Below are 19,042 nucleotides of genomic sequence, written 5' to 3'. Positions count from 1 at the left end.
TGGTCTGTGTTTTATTTAAGTATGTCGCTGGGCAGATACTTTTCCAACTAGCGAACAGTCAGGGTTCCACTCGGAGAGAACCCCATTGTAACTTCGGGAAGACCTTTGATAAATGCAGCCACACGTGCAGCTCACACATGTGCATGGAGACCGGGTCAGGCAGTGAACATCTCCTTGCCCCGCAGCAGCCAGTAATCACGCGGGTGTCAGCATTACAGTTCGCTGGGTGAGGATATCACCAGCACAGTTAGACACAAGAAGCTGGAGTAACTCAGCGGGACAGGCAGTATCTCTGGAGGGAAGGAATGGGTGACGTTTCGGGTCGAGACTCTTCAGACGCACACAGAGATGGACATGTTGCACACGGACATGCGCGCACACACGCACAGATACATCGTCAAAAACATGCACCATCACACATCTTGTTGTGTCTGAAGAAAGGTCAACCCGAAAAGTCACCTGTTCCATATCTCCAAAGATGCTGCCTGACCCGCTGAGTTACTCCAGCCTTTTGTGTCTATCTTCGGTGTAAACCAGCATCTGCAGTTCCTTCCCATACATATATGTGTGAAGTCACTGCGGCTTCCAAAGAAGGCTGCAATAACAAATGCCGATTCCAATGACTGCTGTTCAAAGTGCTTTGCTGTCTATCTCCGCCCCTTGTTGATTCCCTTGTTACAGTAACCCCTTGTTGTGTTGCACAGGGTAGTGTGTTCTACAAGAACTTTTCAGTTTTCCAGAAGCCCAACGCCATCCCATTTGAACGAGTAGAGACCAGAATGTTTAACCTGTGGGTGTCGGAGCCTGTGATCAACTCTCTGCTGTACGCAGCCTATCTGGACGATCGGCTCTCTCTGAAGCTGGTGGACGATGATTTGCTGGTATGTGTCAGATCAGTACAGGAATAAATGAATTGATTGATTGAATTGCTTGAAATGGAAACAGGCCCGTTGAGTTCACACTGACCATTGATCACCCATTCACACTATTCTGAAGAAGGGTCCTGGCTTGAAACATCACTTATCCATGTTCAGCTAGGTCAGCCAGCATCTCTGGAGAAAAGGAATAGGCGATGTTTCGGGTCGAGATGTCTACCGTCTGAAGAAGGGTCTCGACCCAAGACGCCACCTATTCCTTTGTTCCAGAGATGTTGAGTTACTCCAGCATTTTGTGTCTTTTTTTTGAGAAACCAGCATCTGCAGTTTCTTGTTTCCACACAGAATTTACAGAAGCCAATTAACCTACAAACCTGCAAGTCTTTGGGATTTGCATCTATCTATGTTTCTACAATGGATGTGGGAGGAAACCGGGAAAAAAAACCCACACGGTCACAGGTAGAGCTTGCAAACTCCACACAGACAAACACCCGAGGTCAGGATCGAACCTGGGGGTCTGGTGCTGTGAAGCAGCAACTCTGCCACTGGTTGATTAAATTTCTCTCCAAAAGCATGGAATGCCAGTGGCCTCGACATGAGCAGATGCATATGAACAGTGCCCTGAAGTACTATCTGCTCTGTGAGTGAGTGAGCTCGTGAGGTGAACTCTGTGTCTTCAGCCTTTCCCCACCCGATCGGCCAGCCCGTCTCCACATTCAGGTGGTCCATAATTGCTCTGTATCTGGACTCTCCTCACCTTGGCTCCATCATCCATTTACAATGGTGCCACCAGCAACAACAGCTTGTTATGGGCGTGAGCATTCCAACACTCCATGCAATGTTGCAGGAAGATCGCCTCGGTGTTAGGGCGGCCCAGGTGTGTGACAGAAAGCTGGAGGATAGAGGTGGCGAGGAGGGAGAGGGAGAGTGGAGGGTAGGTGATGGAAATCAGCCAGGGCGCCCATCCATGAAGAGTGGAAACGAAGAACTGCAGATGCTAATGTATTCCAAAGATAGACAAAAAAGTGTTGGAGTAACTCAGTAGGTCAGGCAGCATCTGCGGGGAGAACTGAGTCACGACCCTTCTCCCAACCTGAAGACTCTGCTGCAGACAGCATGAGTTCCTTGTGGTGACAGGCACAGCAAAGTACAGTGTTGCCTGTCATTGTGAAGGCAATGAGTGAGCAGCTGGGTGTGAGTTTGTGGGTGGGAGTGGGGGCCAGTTGGAGCTTGTGACATTGTTACAGCAACATCACCATCGAAGGGGTCTAGAGGCACCAACTCAAAAATGCAGCCATCATCATCTAGGCTCCACACCACCCTGACCACGCATTCATTTCACTCCTGCCATTATGAAGAAGGTTTCAGAATCTGTAAACTATAATGTCCAGGTTCGGGCGCAGCGGTAGAGTTGCTGTGTAATGCCCCTGTCCCACTTAGGAAACCTGAACGGAAACCTCTGGAGACTTTGCGCCCCACCTAAGGTTTCCGTGCAGTTCCCGGAGGTTTTTGTCAGTCTCCCTACCTGCTTCCACTACCTGCAACCACCTGCAACCTCTGGGAACCGCACGGAAACCTTGGGTGGGGCGCAAAGTCTCCAGAGGTTTCCGTTCAGGTTTCCTAAGTGGGACAGGGACTTTACAGCGCCAGGTTCGATCCTGACTAAGTGTGCTGTCTGTATGGAATTTGTACGTTCTCCCGGTGACCTGCGTGGGGTTTCCCCAGTTTCCTCCCACAATCCGAAGACGTACAGGTTTGTAGGTGCAGATTCAGTGGGACGAAGAGCCTGTTTCCATGCTGTGTCTCTAAACTAAACTGAACTAAACAATTGAAGACTATAAACTCCAACTGCCTGGGTTACACCAGGGATTTTTGGCTTTGTTTTGTTTTACCTCTATATGCTTTATTTATTGAGCTTCTTTTGCTGTTTGTTGTGTTCTCTATTACACACTATTGTGCTGCTGCTGCTGCTAGCAAGAATTACATGGTGCAGATTTGGGACATGTAACAATAAAACGCTCTTTTATCTCTCTCTCTCTCGCTCTCTCTGACTCTCTGATGTTCGAGGCAGGAGAATCAAATGAGACACTGAAGTGTTTTTTGCTTGCTCTTTCAGAAGGTGTTCGAAGCTGGAGAATTTAAACACGAGCTAAACGTCTTACAGCAGGTACGTCTCCTTGGTTATGTAATAAGGAGTAAGACTCACTGAGGGAAACATTCTGGAGGGGGATGGTAAACTTTGGATCTGCACTAACTGAGTTGTCATTGACATGGTGACATCTCTCTGTACAATCAGTTCTATCATAGTTACACAGTCATAAATAAACCGCTAAATCATCTGCTCGCAAATTTGCAGTCAATAATCCATAGACAAATTCTAATTCGCTATTATTCTTTAATCTGTCCATGCTGGATCATAGAAACATAGACAATAGGTGCAGGAGTAGGCTGTTTGGCCCTTCGAGCCAGCACCGACATTCAATATGATCATGGCTGATTATCCAAAATCAGATACTTTTTCCCCCATATCCCTTGATTCCTTTAGCCCTGAGAGCGAAATCTAACTCTCTCTTGAAAACCTCCAGTGAGTTGGCCTCCACTGCCTGCTGTGGCAGAGAATTCCATAGATCCACAACTCCCTGGGTGAAAATATTTTTCCTCATCTTAGTTCTAAATGGCCTACCCCCTTATTCTTAAATTGTGATCCCTGGTTCTAGACTCCCCCAACATGGGGAACATTTTCCCTGCATCCAGCCTGTCCAATCCTTTAAGAATTTTACATGTTTCAATAAGGTCTCCCCATCCTTCTAAATTCCAGTGAGTACAAGCCCAGTCGACACATTCTTTCAGAATATGTCAGTCCCACCATCCCGGGAACTGACCTGGTGAACCTACGCTGCACTCCCTCAAAAGTAATAATGTCCTTCCTCAAATTAGGAGACTAAAATGGCACTCAATACTCCAAGTACGGTATCACCAGGGCCCTGTACAATTGCAGTAGGACCTCCTTGCTCCTAAACTGTAAGGAACTTCCTTACAGGAGCTGGTGTTAAGGATACTGTATAAAATGTTCTATATTGTATTATACAGCAGGACACAGAAATGTTGATGAACAGCGAGTCTTGGGAATCTTAAGTCTAAATCTCCGTGAAGGTGGCACCATAAATCTCTAGGAAAGTGAAGAAAGGATATGGTGTGCTTGCATTCATCGATCAAGGGAAAGAATATAAGAGTAGGAATGTTACATTGTGGTATTAAAAGGCTGATTGAGCCACACGGAGTATAGCCAGTAGTTCTGTTTGCCACAATAAAGAAAGGATAAATGTGTTGGAGAGAGAATGCAGTGGACATTGACTGGGATGCCACTTGAGTTGGAGGACTAGATATGCAGTGACATTGGACAAGATGAGCTTGTTTTCCATGGAGCATTGAAGGCTGAGGGGTGACCTGGTGGTATATAACGGCATAGCTAATAGTCAAACTCTATTTCTCGCCTCAATGGAGCTGCAGGTCTAAAAGACATATGACAGAAGAAGAAGATGCCAGGGTATTAAAAGTAAGAGGACACGGACTTAAAGTGGGGGGGGAGGAGTCTTCAAGGGGAGTTTTAGGGGGAGGCATTTTACACAGACAGTGGTTGATATCCATAATGTGCTGCCATGGGAGATGGTGAACATTACTACGTTTTAGAGACAGATATTTAAATAATTAGACTAAGAAGGATATTATCCATTGCAGGCAGGTGGGATATGTAGATGGGCAAAAAGGTTGGCATGGACATGGTGGGCCAAAGGGCCCGTTTGTGTACTGCACCACTCTATGACTCTGTTATGTTGCAGGTATTCCCCGCTGTTCCTATAAATGACCTGATGGTCAAACTCACAGCACTCCGGCCACCCAGCATTCTCTTCAAACGTGTGGGCACCATTTTGGAGGGATCAGTAGCTATAGAGGTTGACGTTGTGCCTGAGAGTAAGGATTCCTACACAGCACTGTACATGGAAATGGTGAGTATATTCGGCGCCTACATTGTGAGCTGCAGATTCAATTCTCTTGCTGTAGTTCATAACTTCCAGGAGCGGGAATTAGGCCATTCAGCCCATCATCATACCACTGTGCCATTTAATCATGGCTGATCTATCTTTCCCTCTCAACCCAAATCTTCTGCCTTCGCCCCTTAACCTCTGACATCCTTACTAATCAAGAATCTGCCAATCTCTGCCTTAAAAATATCCATTAACTTGGGCTCCACAGCCGTCTGTGGCAATGAATTCCACAGATTCACCACCTTCTGATTTCCTCATCTCCTTTCTAAAGGCATTGCACTGTTCTATGCTCAAAAATAAAGACAGAAAATACCGGACACGGCCAGCTGGGGGCGCTGAAGTCTAAAGCAGTGTCCTGACCTGAATTGTCACCTAACCATGTTCTCCAGGAGTGCTGCCTGACTCGCTGAGTTACTCCAGCACTTTGCATCTTTTTTTGTGTCAATTAGCATCTGCAGTTCCTTATTTCTACGTTAGTGCGATAGACAAAAGCCTTTGTGCAGATGCTGCCTGACCGTCAATGTGTTTCCAGCATTTTCTGTGTTTATTTTAGCCTTCGGTACTGTGTACAATTCTGGAGGCCAGATAATAGCTGCCTGCAATAGCACAATGAACCTTTGAGAGGAAGGTACACAAAAATGCTGGAGAAACTCAGCGGGTGCAGCAGCATCTATGGAGCGAAGGAAATAGGCAACGTTTCAGGCCGAAACCCTTCTTCGGCCCGAAACGTTGCCTATTATTTCCTTCGCTCCAATTCAGTTCATTCAATTCAATTTAGGCCAGTTCATTGGCTATATTTAAGAGGGAGTTAGATGTGGCCCTTCTGGCTAAGGGGATCAGGGGGTATGGAGAGAAGGCAGGTACGGGATACTGAGTTGGATGATCAGCCATGATCATATTGAATGGCGGTGCAGGCTCGAAGGGCCGAATGGCCTACTCCTGCACCTAATTTCTATGTTTCTATGTTGCACCCGCTGAGTTTCTCCAGCATTTTTGGATACCTTCGATTTTCCAGCCTCTGCAGTTCCTTCTTAAACCTTTGAGAGGAAACTGGTGGGCTCAGAAATGGGTAGTGGGCGCCATCTGGTGTTCAGCCTAGGAGACACAAGAGACTGCAGATGCTGCAATCCTGAGCACTAACAAAAAAACAAAGTGCTGGAGGAACTCAGCAGCTCAGGAGGTCACTATGGAGGATAAATAACTTAGAATGTTTGTGGTTAGGATGCTTCTTCAGATTGAACATCTGGCTTTGTGTGTGAGGGGAGAAGATGTAATTCTGATTTTTTGTTTGATACTGTGCTGCTGTAATTTAAAAGAATAACAGTGGTAATTATGCTTTACTGATGGACAGGCAGCACAGTTGCACAGCTAGTAGATCTGCTGCCCGCCAGATCCGGTGACCCGGTTTCAATCCTGTCTGTGTGGTGTTCTCCCTGTGACTGTGTGAGTTTCCTCTGGGTGCTCCGGTTTCCTCCCACACCACAAAGACATGCAGGTCGGTAGATAAAATTGGCCTTCATGTGTGAGTGAATGGCAGAAACTGGAGGGAATTGGTGGGAATGTGGGAAGAGTTACACAGACCCTTTTCCCCCAGGGTGGGAATGTCCAGCACTAGAGGGCGTACTGTAGCTATTGGGCAAGAGGGGGAAAGTTTAATGGAGATGTGTAGGGCAAGTTTTTAACACTGAGAGGGGTGGGGGCTGGAACGCATTGCCAGGGGTGGTGGTGGAGGCAGATACGATAGTGTCGTTTAAGAGGCTTTTAGATAGGTTCATGGAAGTGCAGGGAATTAAAATTGCTGTGTTTAAGAAACATCTAGTCAAGTACCTAGATAGACCGGTTTAGAGGGATATGGGCCAAATGTAGGTATGTGAGTCTAGTGTAGATGGGACATGTTGGCCCGTGTAGGCAAGGTGGGCAAGGTTTCCACACTGTAAGGCTCTGCTTCTTAATAGAGGGATATGGATCATGTACTGACAGATGAGGTTAGTTTAAGTTGGCATCATGTTCGGTACAAACATTGTGGGCTGAAGGGCCTGCTTCTCTACTGAAATGTTCTAATAAATACAATATAGACTAATTGGGCCAAAGAGTCTTCATAAAGTGTTGTATGACTTTATAAATCTAGTAACGAGGCTTCTACCTTGTATCCACAGGACATAGAAACCACTGTACAATCATCTTATACAAACAGGAAAATCCACCTGCAGCCCTCTTCAAATCAGTAAGTGCCTCTGCTGACACTTCCTTGGATTAAAGTCCATGTGATTACTGAGACGTATTAATCTTTCACTCTATGCATCTCCACAGCTGGAGCATCAAAACTTTAAAGAATAATCCAGCGATCACCCTGGTGAGTATATCTTGGAAAACTGATTGGAGATGCTTCAGAAGTTGACAGTCATTTTAGAAAGATCCCAATTTCAAAATTGATTTTCAATATAGTTTAGAAATACAGCGTGGAAACGGGCCCTTCAGCCCATCATGTCCACGCTAACCAGCAATCCCTGCACACTAGTTCCATCCGACACACTTGGGACAACTTACAGAAGCCGATTAATCTACAGACATGTGCGTCTTTGGAATGTGGAAGGAAACCGGAGCGCCCGGAGACAACCCATGTGGTCACAGGGAGAACATACAAACTGCGTACAGACAGCACCCGTGGTCAGGATCGAACCCGGGTCTCTGGTGCTGTAAGGCAGCAACTCTACCGCTGCGCCACTGTGTTGCGCCAGATCCAGGAATCTGGGGCAACGGAAATGTATCAGATGCCTCTTACGCATCGGAAGAGGCATCGGAAATGTATCAGATGCCTTTTACGCTTTAAAATAGAAGAGAATCTCACAAGCGATCTCCTAAAGTAAGGTTCTTCCAGTGTCACAGTTTTGTTTTTTTAGTGATGTGTATTTGTGGTTAGGCCATTTTTAGTTTACCAGAGTTGGCAAAATCAACTTTTCAAATGGAGTCTGAGAAGGGTCTAGACCCAAAACATCACACATCCATGTTCTCTAGGGTTGCTGCCTGACACGTTGAGTTACTCCAGCACTTTGTCAGGTGTTCATTTTAAGAAGTATTCGGAAATGCTGTGTCTCCAAACTAAACGATTTACAATTTGTTATTTCAGGACAAGACTATAGCAAAGCGTTATTTGGAGAAGTTTTTCTCAGCAGGTGGACTGCAAAAGATCATCTCTTGTGAGTAATTCTTTGAGGAAGATTGGGTTTGAGGTAATAAAGAACAGACATTGCCCATTGTAGACTAAAACAAGACTAACAACGTTATACATTTACTGTCATCTATTTTGCACGATCTGGTCCAGGACGTGGTGTGGATGAGACGCAGACATCTTGTCGGTGTCAGTCGAAACACTGCAGATGTAGGGAATCTGAAACACAATGCTGGAAATACTCAGCAACTGTGGGGAGAAAAGCAGTTTGTATTTCAGATTGAGGATACCTTTGTTAGAACTGCAAGAGAGAAAGAAACAAGTTTGTTCTGCTTGGAGTGTGGAGATGGATAGGACAAAGGGATCAACCCCGATAGGGTGAAACTCAGGTTGCAGCAGGGAATAAGATGAAGAATTGCCTGCTCAATAGATTATTGACAGTTTGGTTTAGTTTATTATTGTACCGAAGTATGTACAGAGGCCATGCTGCAAGATGCACTGAGTGATGTCGACTGGAATATGTTCGAAGCAAGTTCCAGTGACGTCAGTGAGTTCGCGGAAGCAGTCATGGACTTCATCGCAACAATAACCGACAACATCGTCCCCACGGTAAGGGTAAGCACCTTCCCAAACCAAAAACCCTGGGTAGACAGATCTGTTCGTGTGGCCTTGAATGCTCGTACCGCTGCCTACAACTCGGGCTTGGCATCAGGAAACATGGACGTCTACAAGGCAGAGTCCTACCGAATGCGAAGGGCGGTGAAGGACGCAAAGAGAAGGTACAGGGACAAGATGGAGTTACAGATGGAGCAGCAGGACACCAGAAGCCTGTGGCAGGGGCTACGGATTGTAACCAACTACCGAAGCACCGCTCCCTCATCCGCATGTGCCGGCACCTCCCTAGCTGACGACCTGAACTCCTTCTACGCTCGTTTCGAGAGGGGCAACACCACTCCAGGTCTGCCGACTATCGACAATACCGACAGCGGGCTGGCTACCGAAGCTGAAGGGAGGAATATGCACACATTCTCGCTGTCCGAGCACGACGTGAGGAGGGCACTGACACGGGTGAACACAAGAAAAGCTGCAGGCCCCGATGGCATCTAGGGGCGAGTACTCAAGTCCTGTGCTACGCAGCTAGCTCCAGTGCTCACTACATTATTCAACCTCTCCCTGGACAAGTCCGTGGTCCCTGCCTGCTTCAAAAAATCCATCATTGTACCGGTACCAAAAAATGCCTCCCCAGCCTGCCTGAATGACTACCGTCCGGTGGCCCTTACCTCGGTAGTCATGAAATGCTTTGAGAGGCTGGTGAAGAATCACATCTGCGCCTTCCTCCCTCGGAACATGGACCCGTTGCAGTTTGCATACCGTCCGAACAGGTCCACGGACGATGCGGTCTCCCAGGTCTTGCACACCGCTCTCTCCCATCTGGACAGCCAGAAGGGGGGCTACGTGAGGATGCTGTTCATAGACTACAGTTCAGCCTTCAACACGATAGTCCCCACCAGACTGGCCGGGAAGCTACTGGAATTGGGGCTCAACACCTCCCTGTGTGCCTGGGTCCTGGACTTTCTCACCGCCAGGCCCCAGGTAGTCAAGATGGGAGGGAAGACATCGAAGTCCCTCACCCTGAGCACAGGATCGCCCCAGGGTTGCGTCCTCAGCCCTCTATTGTACTCCCTGTACACACATGACTGTGTGGCTAGGTTCAGCTCCAATTCAATAATTAAGTTTGCTGATGACACTGTGGTGGTGGGCCTGATCTCAGACAATGATGAGAAGGCCTACCGGGAGGAGGTGGCTGATCTAGCACTCTGGTGCCAGGCGAACAGCCTCCTCTTGAACATCAAAAAAACTAAGGAGCTGATCATGGACTTTAGGAGGGCACATCATCCGAGGACGTACACTCCATTGAGTATAAATGGGGATCCTGTGGATAGGGTGAACTGTTTTAAATATCTGGGAGTCCACATCTCTGAGGATATGACATGGTCATCACACGCCTCAGCACTGGTGAGTAAGGCAAGGCAGCGCCTTTACCACCTCAGGCAATTGAGGAAATTCAGAGTGTCTCCGAGGATCCTCCAGTGCTTCTACGCAGCGGCGGTGGAAAGCATCTTGTCTGGGAACATTACCATCTGGTTCGGGAATTGCTCTGCCAAGGACAAGAAGGCTCTGCAGAGAGTAGTGCGTTCGGCCGAACGCACTATGGGAACTTCACTCACCCCCCTGCAGGAACTATACAACAGGAGGTGCAACTCCAGAGCAAACAAAATCATGAGACACCTCTTCCACCCCTGCAACGGACTGTTCCAGCCGCTACGGTCAGGCAAACGCCTCCGTTGCCATGCAATGAGAACGGAGAGGTTGAGAAGGAGTTTCTTCCCAGAGGCAATTCGGACTGTAAACGCCTTTCTCACCAGGGGCTAACTGTACAGAACGTTTTTCCTTCTATTATTTATTATGTAAAAGAATATGTGTGTTATGATTGTGTTTATAATTTGTTTGGTTGTTTTGTTGTTCCGCGAGCATTGCCACTTTCATTTCACTGCACATCTCGTATGTGTATGTGACAAATAAACTTGACTTGACTTGACTTGTATAGTAAAAAGCTTTTTTGTTGCTTGCTAACAAGTCAAGACTATACCTGATTTTTAACAAGCTGTGTTCAGTGTCCAGATACAGAATAAAGTGTATAATGTTTAGTGCAAGATAATGTCCAGCAAAGTCTGATTATAGTTCAAAGATCTTCAGTAAGATAGAGGAGTAGAGAGAGACAGACACAGGGTAGTGAATTTGATTTTGGTTCCAGAAGTGCCCTCACCGACCAACCTGTCCCATCTACACTAGTCTTATCTGCCTGTATTTGGCCCACATCCCTCCAAACCTATCCTATCCATATACCTATCTATCTGTTTCTTAACTGTGGGCGGCACTGTGGTGCAGCGGTAGAGTTGCTGACTTAGCGCCAGAGACCCGGCTTTAATCCTGACTACGGGAGCTTGCCTGTACGGAATTTGTATGTTCTCCCCGTGACTGCATGGGTTATCTCCGAGATCTTTGGTTTCCTCCCACACACCAAAGACATACAGGTTTGTAGATTAATTGGCTTGGTATTAATGTAAACGTGTCCCGTGTGTGTGTATGTATGCGTATGGGGTAGTGTTAATGTGTGGGGATCAATCAATCAATCAATCAACCTTTATTGTCATCTTGCAAGCAACAGTTGTTACAGTGCAAAATGAAAAGACGTTTCCCAGTGAATAGCGGAGCCTCGCACATGAAATTTAAAAACACTTCACACATAATAACACTAAAAAAAAACAATCCAGTCCCTGATGGAACAGTATAAATAGTTAAAAGCAGGTAAAAAACACAATGTTAAAATACAGTAAACCAATCATAAAAAAATGTCCGGGGCCGCTGATTTGAGTGGCCAGTGCCAGTTATTAAAGTGTCCGTGCCAGCCGCAGAGTCAAGTCAAGTGACTGTGAGTGCAGAGTGACTGTTTAGCAGCCTCACAGCCTGTGGTAGGAAGCTGTTTAGCAGCCTCGTAGTCCGGGCTTTGATGCTTCGATATCTCTTGCCTGATGGCAGGAGATCCAGGTGTGTGTGGAGGGGGTGCAGTTTGTCCTTGGCAATTCTCTGTGCTTTCTTCAGACAGCGGCTCTGGAACAGTTCTTGTACCGAGGGTAGGGAGACGCCAATGATCCTCTCTGCTCCCCTCACTACCCTCTGCAGAGCCTTCCTGTCCAAGCAGTTGCAGGTGCAGTACCACGTATTTATGCAGTACGTGAGTACAGACTCCACCGTGCCCCTGTAGAAAGTCCTGAGGATGTTGGTGGGGAGTGAGGCCTGTTTTAGTTTCCTCAGGAAGTGCAGTCGCTGATGGGCCCGTTTGACGGTCCCAGTGGTGTTCCTGGACCAGGTGAGGCTGTCCGTTATCTGCACACCGAGGAACTTTATGCTCTCCACTCTCTCCACTGCAGTGCCACTAATGTTGAGCGGTGTATGCTCTGGCTGCGCCCTCCTGAAGTCGACAACCATCTCCTTAGTTTTGTCGACATTCAATTCCAGGTTATTTTTGCCGCACCAGTCCACCAGTTGTTCTACTTCCTCCCTGTACCTTGTTTCGTCATATCCACTGATGAGTCCCACCACTGTAGTGTCGTCCGCGAACTTTATGATTTTATTGTCCCTGAATCTGGCAGCACAGTCATGTGTGAGCAGTGTGAACAACAGCGGGCTGAGCACACAGCCTTGAGGGGAGCCGGTGCTCAGCGTGATCGAGCCTGAAGTGTTCTTGCCAACACTGGTCGGTGCGGATTCGGTGGGATGAAGGTCCTGTTTCTGCGCGGTATCTCTAACCCAAACTAAACATTGCAATTCTCCCTGCCTCAACTACCTCCTTTGGCAGCTCTTTCCATTCACCCACCACCCTTTGTGTGAAATTACCCCTCGGATTCCTATTAAATCTTTCTCCCTTCACCTTAAACATTTGTCCTCTGGTTCTCAATTCCTCTACTCTGGGCAAGTGACTGTGCGTCTACGCGATCTATTCCTCTCATGATTTTATACACTGTGTATGAGGTCTCTGCTGTGCTTTATGCCAAGACATCCCTAACATTTATATTTAAGGGTCTGTCCCACTTTCCTGAGTTACTCACCAATTCTCCCGAGATTTCCCTTTGATTCAAACACGGAGAATGTCCGTAGTGAGTCCGTAGCGAGTCTGTAGGAGTCCGTAGATATGTCGTAGCGGCTCGTTATGCCAGCCATAGATAGTCGGGGCATCACCTAAGTTGGGACATTTTTTCAGCATGACAAAGTCCACGAGTAAAAAGATAGTCGGGAGGAGGAGTTCGTAGATCACAAACATTTTTTTTAAGGTCCTTTCAACTCGGCAGAGGACTCGGGAAAGTGGGACAGACCTTTTAGACAGCTTCTTCTCCTATCTGCTGTTTCTCTTGCTTTATACTAGTGCCACGTAGGACCATGCTTGATTTTTTTTCACATTGAGGTATTTGCTGCCTGCCTTTTGCTACTTGATGATACTTAACTCACAAATGAGATAAAGATAAGAGGCTTCGCATGCAGCTGAGTGGCGCAGTTAATCGAGCTGCTGCCTCTCGGTTCCATTGACCCAGGTTCGATCCTGACCTCGGTTGCTGATTGTGTGTGGAGATTGCATGTTCTTCCAGTGATTTGGTGGGGGGTTTTTTTCAACATCCCAAAAATAGACAAATTTATAAGTTAAAAATTCTGTGTGAGGTGGCACAATGGCGTAGTGGTAGAGCTGCTGTCTTATAGTGCCAGAGTCCCATGTTCGATCCTGACTACGAGTGCTGTCTGTGTGGAGTTTGTATGTTTTCCCTGTGACTGAGTTTTCTCTGGATACTCTGGTTCCCTCCCACACGTCAAAGACATACAGGTTTGTAGGTTAATTGGCTTTGGTAAAGAAAAATTGTAAATTGTCCTAAGTGTGTAGGATAGTTCTAGTGTACGGAGTGATAGCTGGTCGGCGTGGACATGGTAGGCTGAAGGGCCTGTTTCCACACAGTATCTCTTAAGTCTAAAGAGAGCCCAGAATGTTTAATTCTCATATGTACTGAACTGGAAAAAACGAAATTCTTACTTGTGACAGCACAGGTTAATTGGTCGCTATAAATTAGTGGGGGAGCGTAGGTGATGGGGAATGTTATTGGGGAGGGGGAGTGTTTTATGAGCGAACATGGGCACAATGGGCCAAAATGGCCTCCAATGTTGTAAAAAAAAACAAATTACCTTTGACTTAAACCATGATCAGCATTTTGGGGATTAACATAGAAACATAGCAAATAGGTGCAGGAGTAGGCCATTCGGCCCTTCGAACCTGCACCGCCATTCAATATGATCATGGCTAATCATCCAACTCAGTATCCCGTACCTGCCTTCTCTCCATACCCCCTGATCCCTTTAGCCACAAGGGCCGCATCCAACTCCCTCTTAAATATAGCCAATGAACTGGCCTCAACTACCTTCTGTGGCAGAGAATTCCACAGATTCACCACTCTCTGTGTGGAAAAAATCTCAATCATTGTTATTTTCTTCTTTGACCTAGATGTGGAGTTTTATATAACAGCGCTGCTTGACAAGAAAGGACTACAATATTTTAACATCAGCAACACAGTGCTGGAACCAAACAAGGTATGAAAGTATGTTAATGGCACAAACACCGTGCTGGAAGTAAACAACGTATAAAAGATTACAAACATCCTCGGCATCGCGTGACCATCAACTGTGTGCGTGTAAACCAGTGATGATTGTGAGATATGAGCAGAGAGCTTGGAGATAAACATGGTTATATCTTCAATAACACCTGCTCCAGTGATGGGCCCATCATTGTCCTGCAGCTCGCGCCTCCTCTCCGCCCAAAGAGTCGTAGCTAAGTCCTAGCTAAATCACTGCTGCCAGTGACAGATGTGCCAGACGTTTTCCTAGAGCTATAGGCTGCAGAAACCGCCCTTTTTGCCCATGCTATTGAATACACCGTGGCACAGGTGTTAGAGCTGCTGCCTCACAACGTCAGAGACCTGGGTTCAATCCTGACCTCGGATGCTGTCTGTGCGGAGTTTGCATGTTCTCGATTTGAGTTTCCTCTGGGTATTACAGTTTCCACCCGCCCCCCACACTCCCCAAGTATGTGTGGGTTTGTAGGGTTGGCATTTGTAAAAATTGCCCTGTGTATGAATTAATAAGAAAGTGGGACTAATGTGAATGTGCGATCAATGGTGGGCATGGGCTCAAGGGCCTGTTTCCATGCTGCATCATTAAACTAGAAACTAAACTCTAAACTCAACTCAACTATAAACTAAATGATAAACTAAGCTAAACTGTCCTGTGATCTGATAAGTATAGAGTGTGTTTCCAGTCCTACAATCATGCCCTTGAGATCTCCCATTTTGCATTTAGTATTTTGGCCATTGCTCTGCATTGCTGCTTTTATTAATTAATTTTAGTAAGTAAGTAAATGTTATTTATATAGCACGTTTAAATCAACTCGCGTTGAAACCAAAGTGCTTTACATAGAAGAAATAATTAAGTTTCCTTACTTCCATAGAAAAGTTAAAAAAAGATTATTATTAATTTTATTATTGTCAGCCCCTGGTTCCTAACGCAGTGTAATAGCCCTGATCAGTGACTGGAGTTCACATCCCTCTCATCAGATACAGTCGGGTCTTCCATCAATGTTGGTTGGGTTCAGCTGGTGTTGACGCCTGTGATTTTGTATTGTATTGTATTCAATTTATTGTCATTATCTCATATTAGAGACAACGAAATGGATTTTCCTTACAGTCACGTAACATAAAAATAAATAATAAATACATTAAAAATATTTTTAAAAAGCACAAACCCAGAAGTCCACGACAAAACATAACCCCACAGTGGCACCAAAGTTGAGGAAGGTACCATAGTCCAACCAGCCTCCCCTCCGATCTTCCCAGATGTTCACCCGTGGTCGGGGCCTCCCGAGCACCCGCAGTCGCTGCCACGGTGCTCAGGCCCTCTCGCCGGGAACGATGGAACCGCGACGCCGAACCCCAATGGAGAACATCCTCAGCAGCCTGGACCTCGAAATCAGCCGCCTCCAACCGGAGTCCGCGGCTCCCGAAGTCCACAGGCCGAGCCGGGCGGAGTTGCAGGACTCTGCGATGTTGATCAGCGCCACCTGCGTTGGGAGCTCTAGAGCAATAGTGATACTAATTATACACTCCAAGCAGCCCACACCTTGCACGTGCCTTGCATGTTTTATTCTGTCTCAAATTGATTTCCAATTCCTCCCCTTTCACAGGGCTACGTGACTGTCGCAACAGACTTCCAGTTTCCACGCCAGCTGCTAGAAAACTTTCTTCGAAACTTCACATCGACGATAAGTTCTTATTTTCAGAAAGAAAACGGTGAGGACTCGTGGGGCTTGTAGTTGATCAGACTTCACAATAGCTCGCAAAAACAGACCTGTCTTTATGTTTTTTTACATGTGAATAGGGTTTCATCAAATACAACATGTATGATGACGAACAGTTCCAAGTGAAATGATAATGTGATCAACCTTGCATGTTGCTTGTCTGTAGTTTTTATCAATGGTATTTTCTATTCTACAGCACATGTCGCTGTTGATCAATGCAATCTTGGATTCATAATATCCATTTTGAGGGTTTTTTTTAACCCCACTGAAGATTATTTGTCATTTTACTTAAAGAATAATGATGAGAACGGGTAGAAATTTTTCCAAAAAATATATGGAAGAAGGAAGCCCTGGGTGAAAATACCTTCAACAAACTACTTTTAACAGGAGCACACTGTCATATTTCCTTTCATAATTTTGCTTCCTCAAAATTCCATCTCCCATCTTGTAATAGAATTATATCAGCACAGAAACAGGCCCTTTGGCCCATTATGTCCATGCTGGCTCTCAATAATCCATCCATACTAATTCCATTTGCAAGCACTTGGTCCATATCCTTCCACGATTTGATTTCCTTTGCTGTCAGCAATCTTAGCCAATTAGCCATTTCAATATTTTCACTGGATCAATGAGTTTCAGCAGAAGATAATACTGACATTTCTGGTAGAAACTATAATTTGGGAAGAGAATGCTTCAGGCAATGTCCTGCTCTATACCATTTTATCATTTGTTCTCTTCCAAACACTCTAATTACATTAGCCACCACCACCCTGGCCTTATTCTACATTGTTGAGATTATGCAGAACCCAGCACAGCCTGTGTGACTGAACAATACAGACATCACTTAATGCAGAGAGACATTGACCAATACAGGTATAACTTAATACAGGGGAGCACTGACCACGACAGGTGTAACTTGATACTAGGAAGTGGTAAGAAAGTGGAAGGAGAACCTGCACGTTGTACATGTTCTCATATAGCGGCGACTGCGGAGACCTCAATAGGCCCGACTATGGGTGGACATGGACATGGGGATGGGGACTGGACTTTGTCCCTTCCCTCACAGTGGGAACCATTGTGGGGGGATGTTTTTATGTTTATTGTTAAATTCTTTAATGTTGTGTCTTATCTTTATTTGTGTGCTGCAATGGCAAGTCAAATGTCACTACACCAATTGGTGTATGTGATAATAAATGTCCTTTTTGTATATAATTGAACGTCATGGTGCTGTGGTCAGCTTACATCATGAGTACTGTACTGCAATGAGGTACTGTGCTGGACTGTGGCCATTTGGCTGGGGCTTGACCTCCAGACCTACTGACTGGTAGGCATAAGTGTTACCAAAACATTCTGCGGGTGTTGACCTGAACAATTATTTGACGTATAGAAAATACGATGCAGAAATCTCAAAGTCTTTGGATGATATTTATAAATGCTTTGTACTTTACAGAGTAACCAAACCTTTGACGTTTCTTGTCCAATTTAGCTCGCGTTAACAATGGTGAAGGATGGAAAATTGTGTCATGTTGGAAATCAAGGGAAAGTTTCCAAGAGTGGCACAGTGAAAGGGTTGCTGCCTTGCAGCGCCAGAGCCCTGGGTTCAATCCTGACTGCGGGCATTCTCTGTATGGAGTTTTCACCTTCTCCCTGTGACCCAAGTAAAATAAATTGTCCTTCGGGTGCAGGATAGAACTTGTGTTCATCGGCGTGGACTCGGTGGGCTGAAGTGCCTGTTTCCACGCTGCATCTCGAAAACTAAAACTAAATTTTCTGATTCATATGTGTTAGAAACAGAAAATAGGTGCAAGAGTAGGCCATTCGGCCCTTTGAGCCAGCACCACCATTCAATCTGATCATGGCTGATCATCAAGAATCAGTACCCTATTCCCGCTTTCTCCCCATATCCCTTGATTCTTTAGCTCTAAGAGCTATATCTAACTCTCTCTTGAATACGTCCAGTGAATTGGCCTCCTATTCTAGGAGCTGCTCCTAATGCTATGAATAGGGCTGAAATGACGTTTCTGCAGATTGCTTTAGCATTTTGTGTTGACTTGTACACGTGAGTAGGGTTTCATCAAATGCAACATGGACGATGATGAACAGGCTGTCTGGGTTCCGTGTGTATTTGTTCAGTCGAGTGTTCTGCAAGAAGTCATTCTGTTGTTGTGTAAACTGCGGGATTACAAACAACTATCATATTGGACAAGGTGTTTGCTGATGGTTTGTTGAACAACTGGTGGCCTGTGCGAGGATTTACAGGCCTGCTGGCTGTGGAGGTGCATTGTCCAATTATATCTGCTTCAGTTAAGATGATTATGGCCAATCTATGCTGGCCTCAACTCCCCTGCTGTGTGATTTCTCCATATCCCTCTATTTCTCAATCTATCAAATATTCATAAGACAAAGGAACAGAATTCGGCCATTTGGCCCACCAAGTCTGCTCTGCCCTTCGACCGTGGCTAATCTATTCTTCCTTCTCCACCCCATTCTCCTGCCTTCCCCCCCAGGACCTTTGATGCCCTTACTAATCAAGAACTTATCAATCTCTTCTTTAAAAATGCCCAATGACTTGGCCTCCACTGTTGTCTGTGGTAATGAATTCCACAGATTCATCACCCTCTAGCTAAAGAAATTCCTCATCTCCATTCTAAAGAGGTACGTTATTTTATTCTAAGGCTGTGCATCTTCACTTTAAATATTTCTAATGATCCATCTTTTACCACTCATTGGGGCAGGGTTATCCAGCGATTCACCTCACTGTGCAAGAAGTAATGTCTACATTCCTCCATTTTAAATAACCAGCCTTTTATCTTGTAGTAATGCCCCCTTGAATGAGACTCTCCCAGTGGTGAAAGTATCCCAACATCTACCCTGTCAAACTCCCTTAGGATCTTGTATTTCAATAAGGTCACACACTTCATTCTTCTAAATTACATGAAATATAAGCCCAGACTATTTAGTCTCTCTTGGTATGTCAACCCTTTCATCCCATGAATTAGCTGGC

The 19,042-nt window shown here is 45.8% G+C and overlaps 1 protein-coding gene across 1 annotated transcript in view; it reads left to right on the top strand.

Annotated features, from left to right (window-relative positions):
* The window catches only part of cetp (cholesteryl ester transfer protein, plasma), a 38,774-nt gene extending 20,732 nt beyond the window's left edge, over nt 1-18,042 (top strand). The window contains exons 9-16 of the mRNA XM_055648559.1: nt 705-881; nt 2,992-3,042; nt 4,715-4,882; nt 7,078-7,145; nt 7,232-7,274; nt 8,049-8,118; nt 14,194-14,279; nt 15,925-18,042. Coding sequence (XP_055504534.1) covers nt 705-881; nt 2,992-3,042; nt 4,715-4,882; nt 7,078-7,145; nt 7,232-7,274; nt 8,049-8,118; nt 14,194-14,279; nt 15,925-16,053 — 792 coding nt within the window. The 3' untranslated portion in view covers nt 16,054-18,042. The remainder of the gene's footprint in view (nt 1-704; nt 882-2,991; nt 3,043-4,714; nt 4,883-7,077; nt 7,146-7,231; nt 7,275-8,048; nt 8,119-14,193; nt 14,280-15,924) is intronic.
* The last annotated feature ends 1,000 nt before the right edge of the window (nt 18,043-19,042 follow it).

Source organism: Leucoraja erinacea, chromosome 17 (assembly GCF_028641065.1).
Source record: "Leucoraja erinacea ecotype New England chromosome 17, Leri_hhj_1, whole genome shotgun sequence".
In the NCBI taxonomy this organism is placed as follows: domain Eukaryota; kingdom Metazoa; phylum Chordata; class Chondrichthyes; order Rajiformes; family Rajidae; genus Leucoraja; species Leucoraja erinaceus.
Note: the sequence above shows the minus strand (reverse complement) of the source record. Positions and strands in the feature narration are given on the sequence as shown.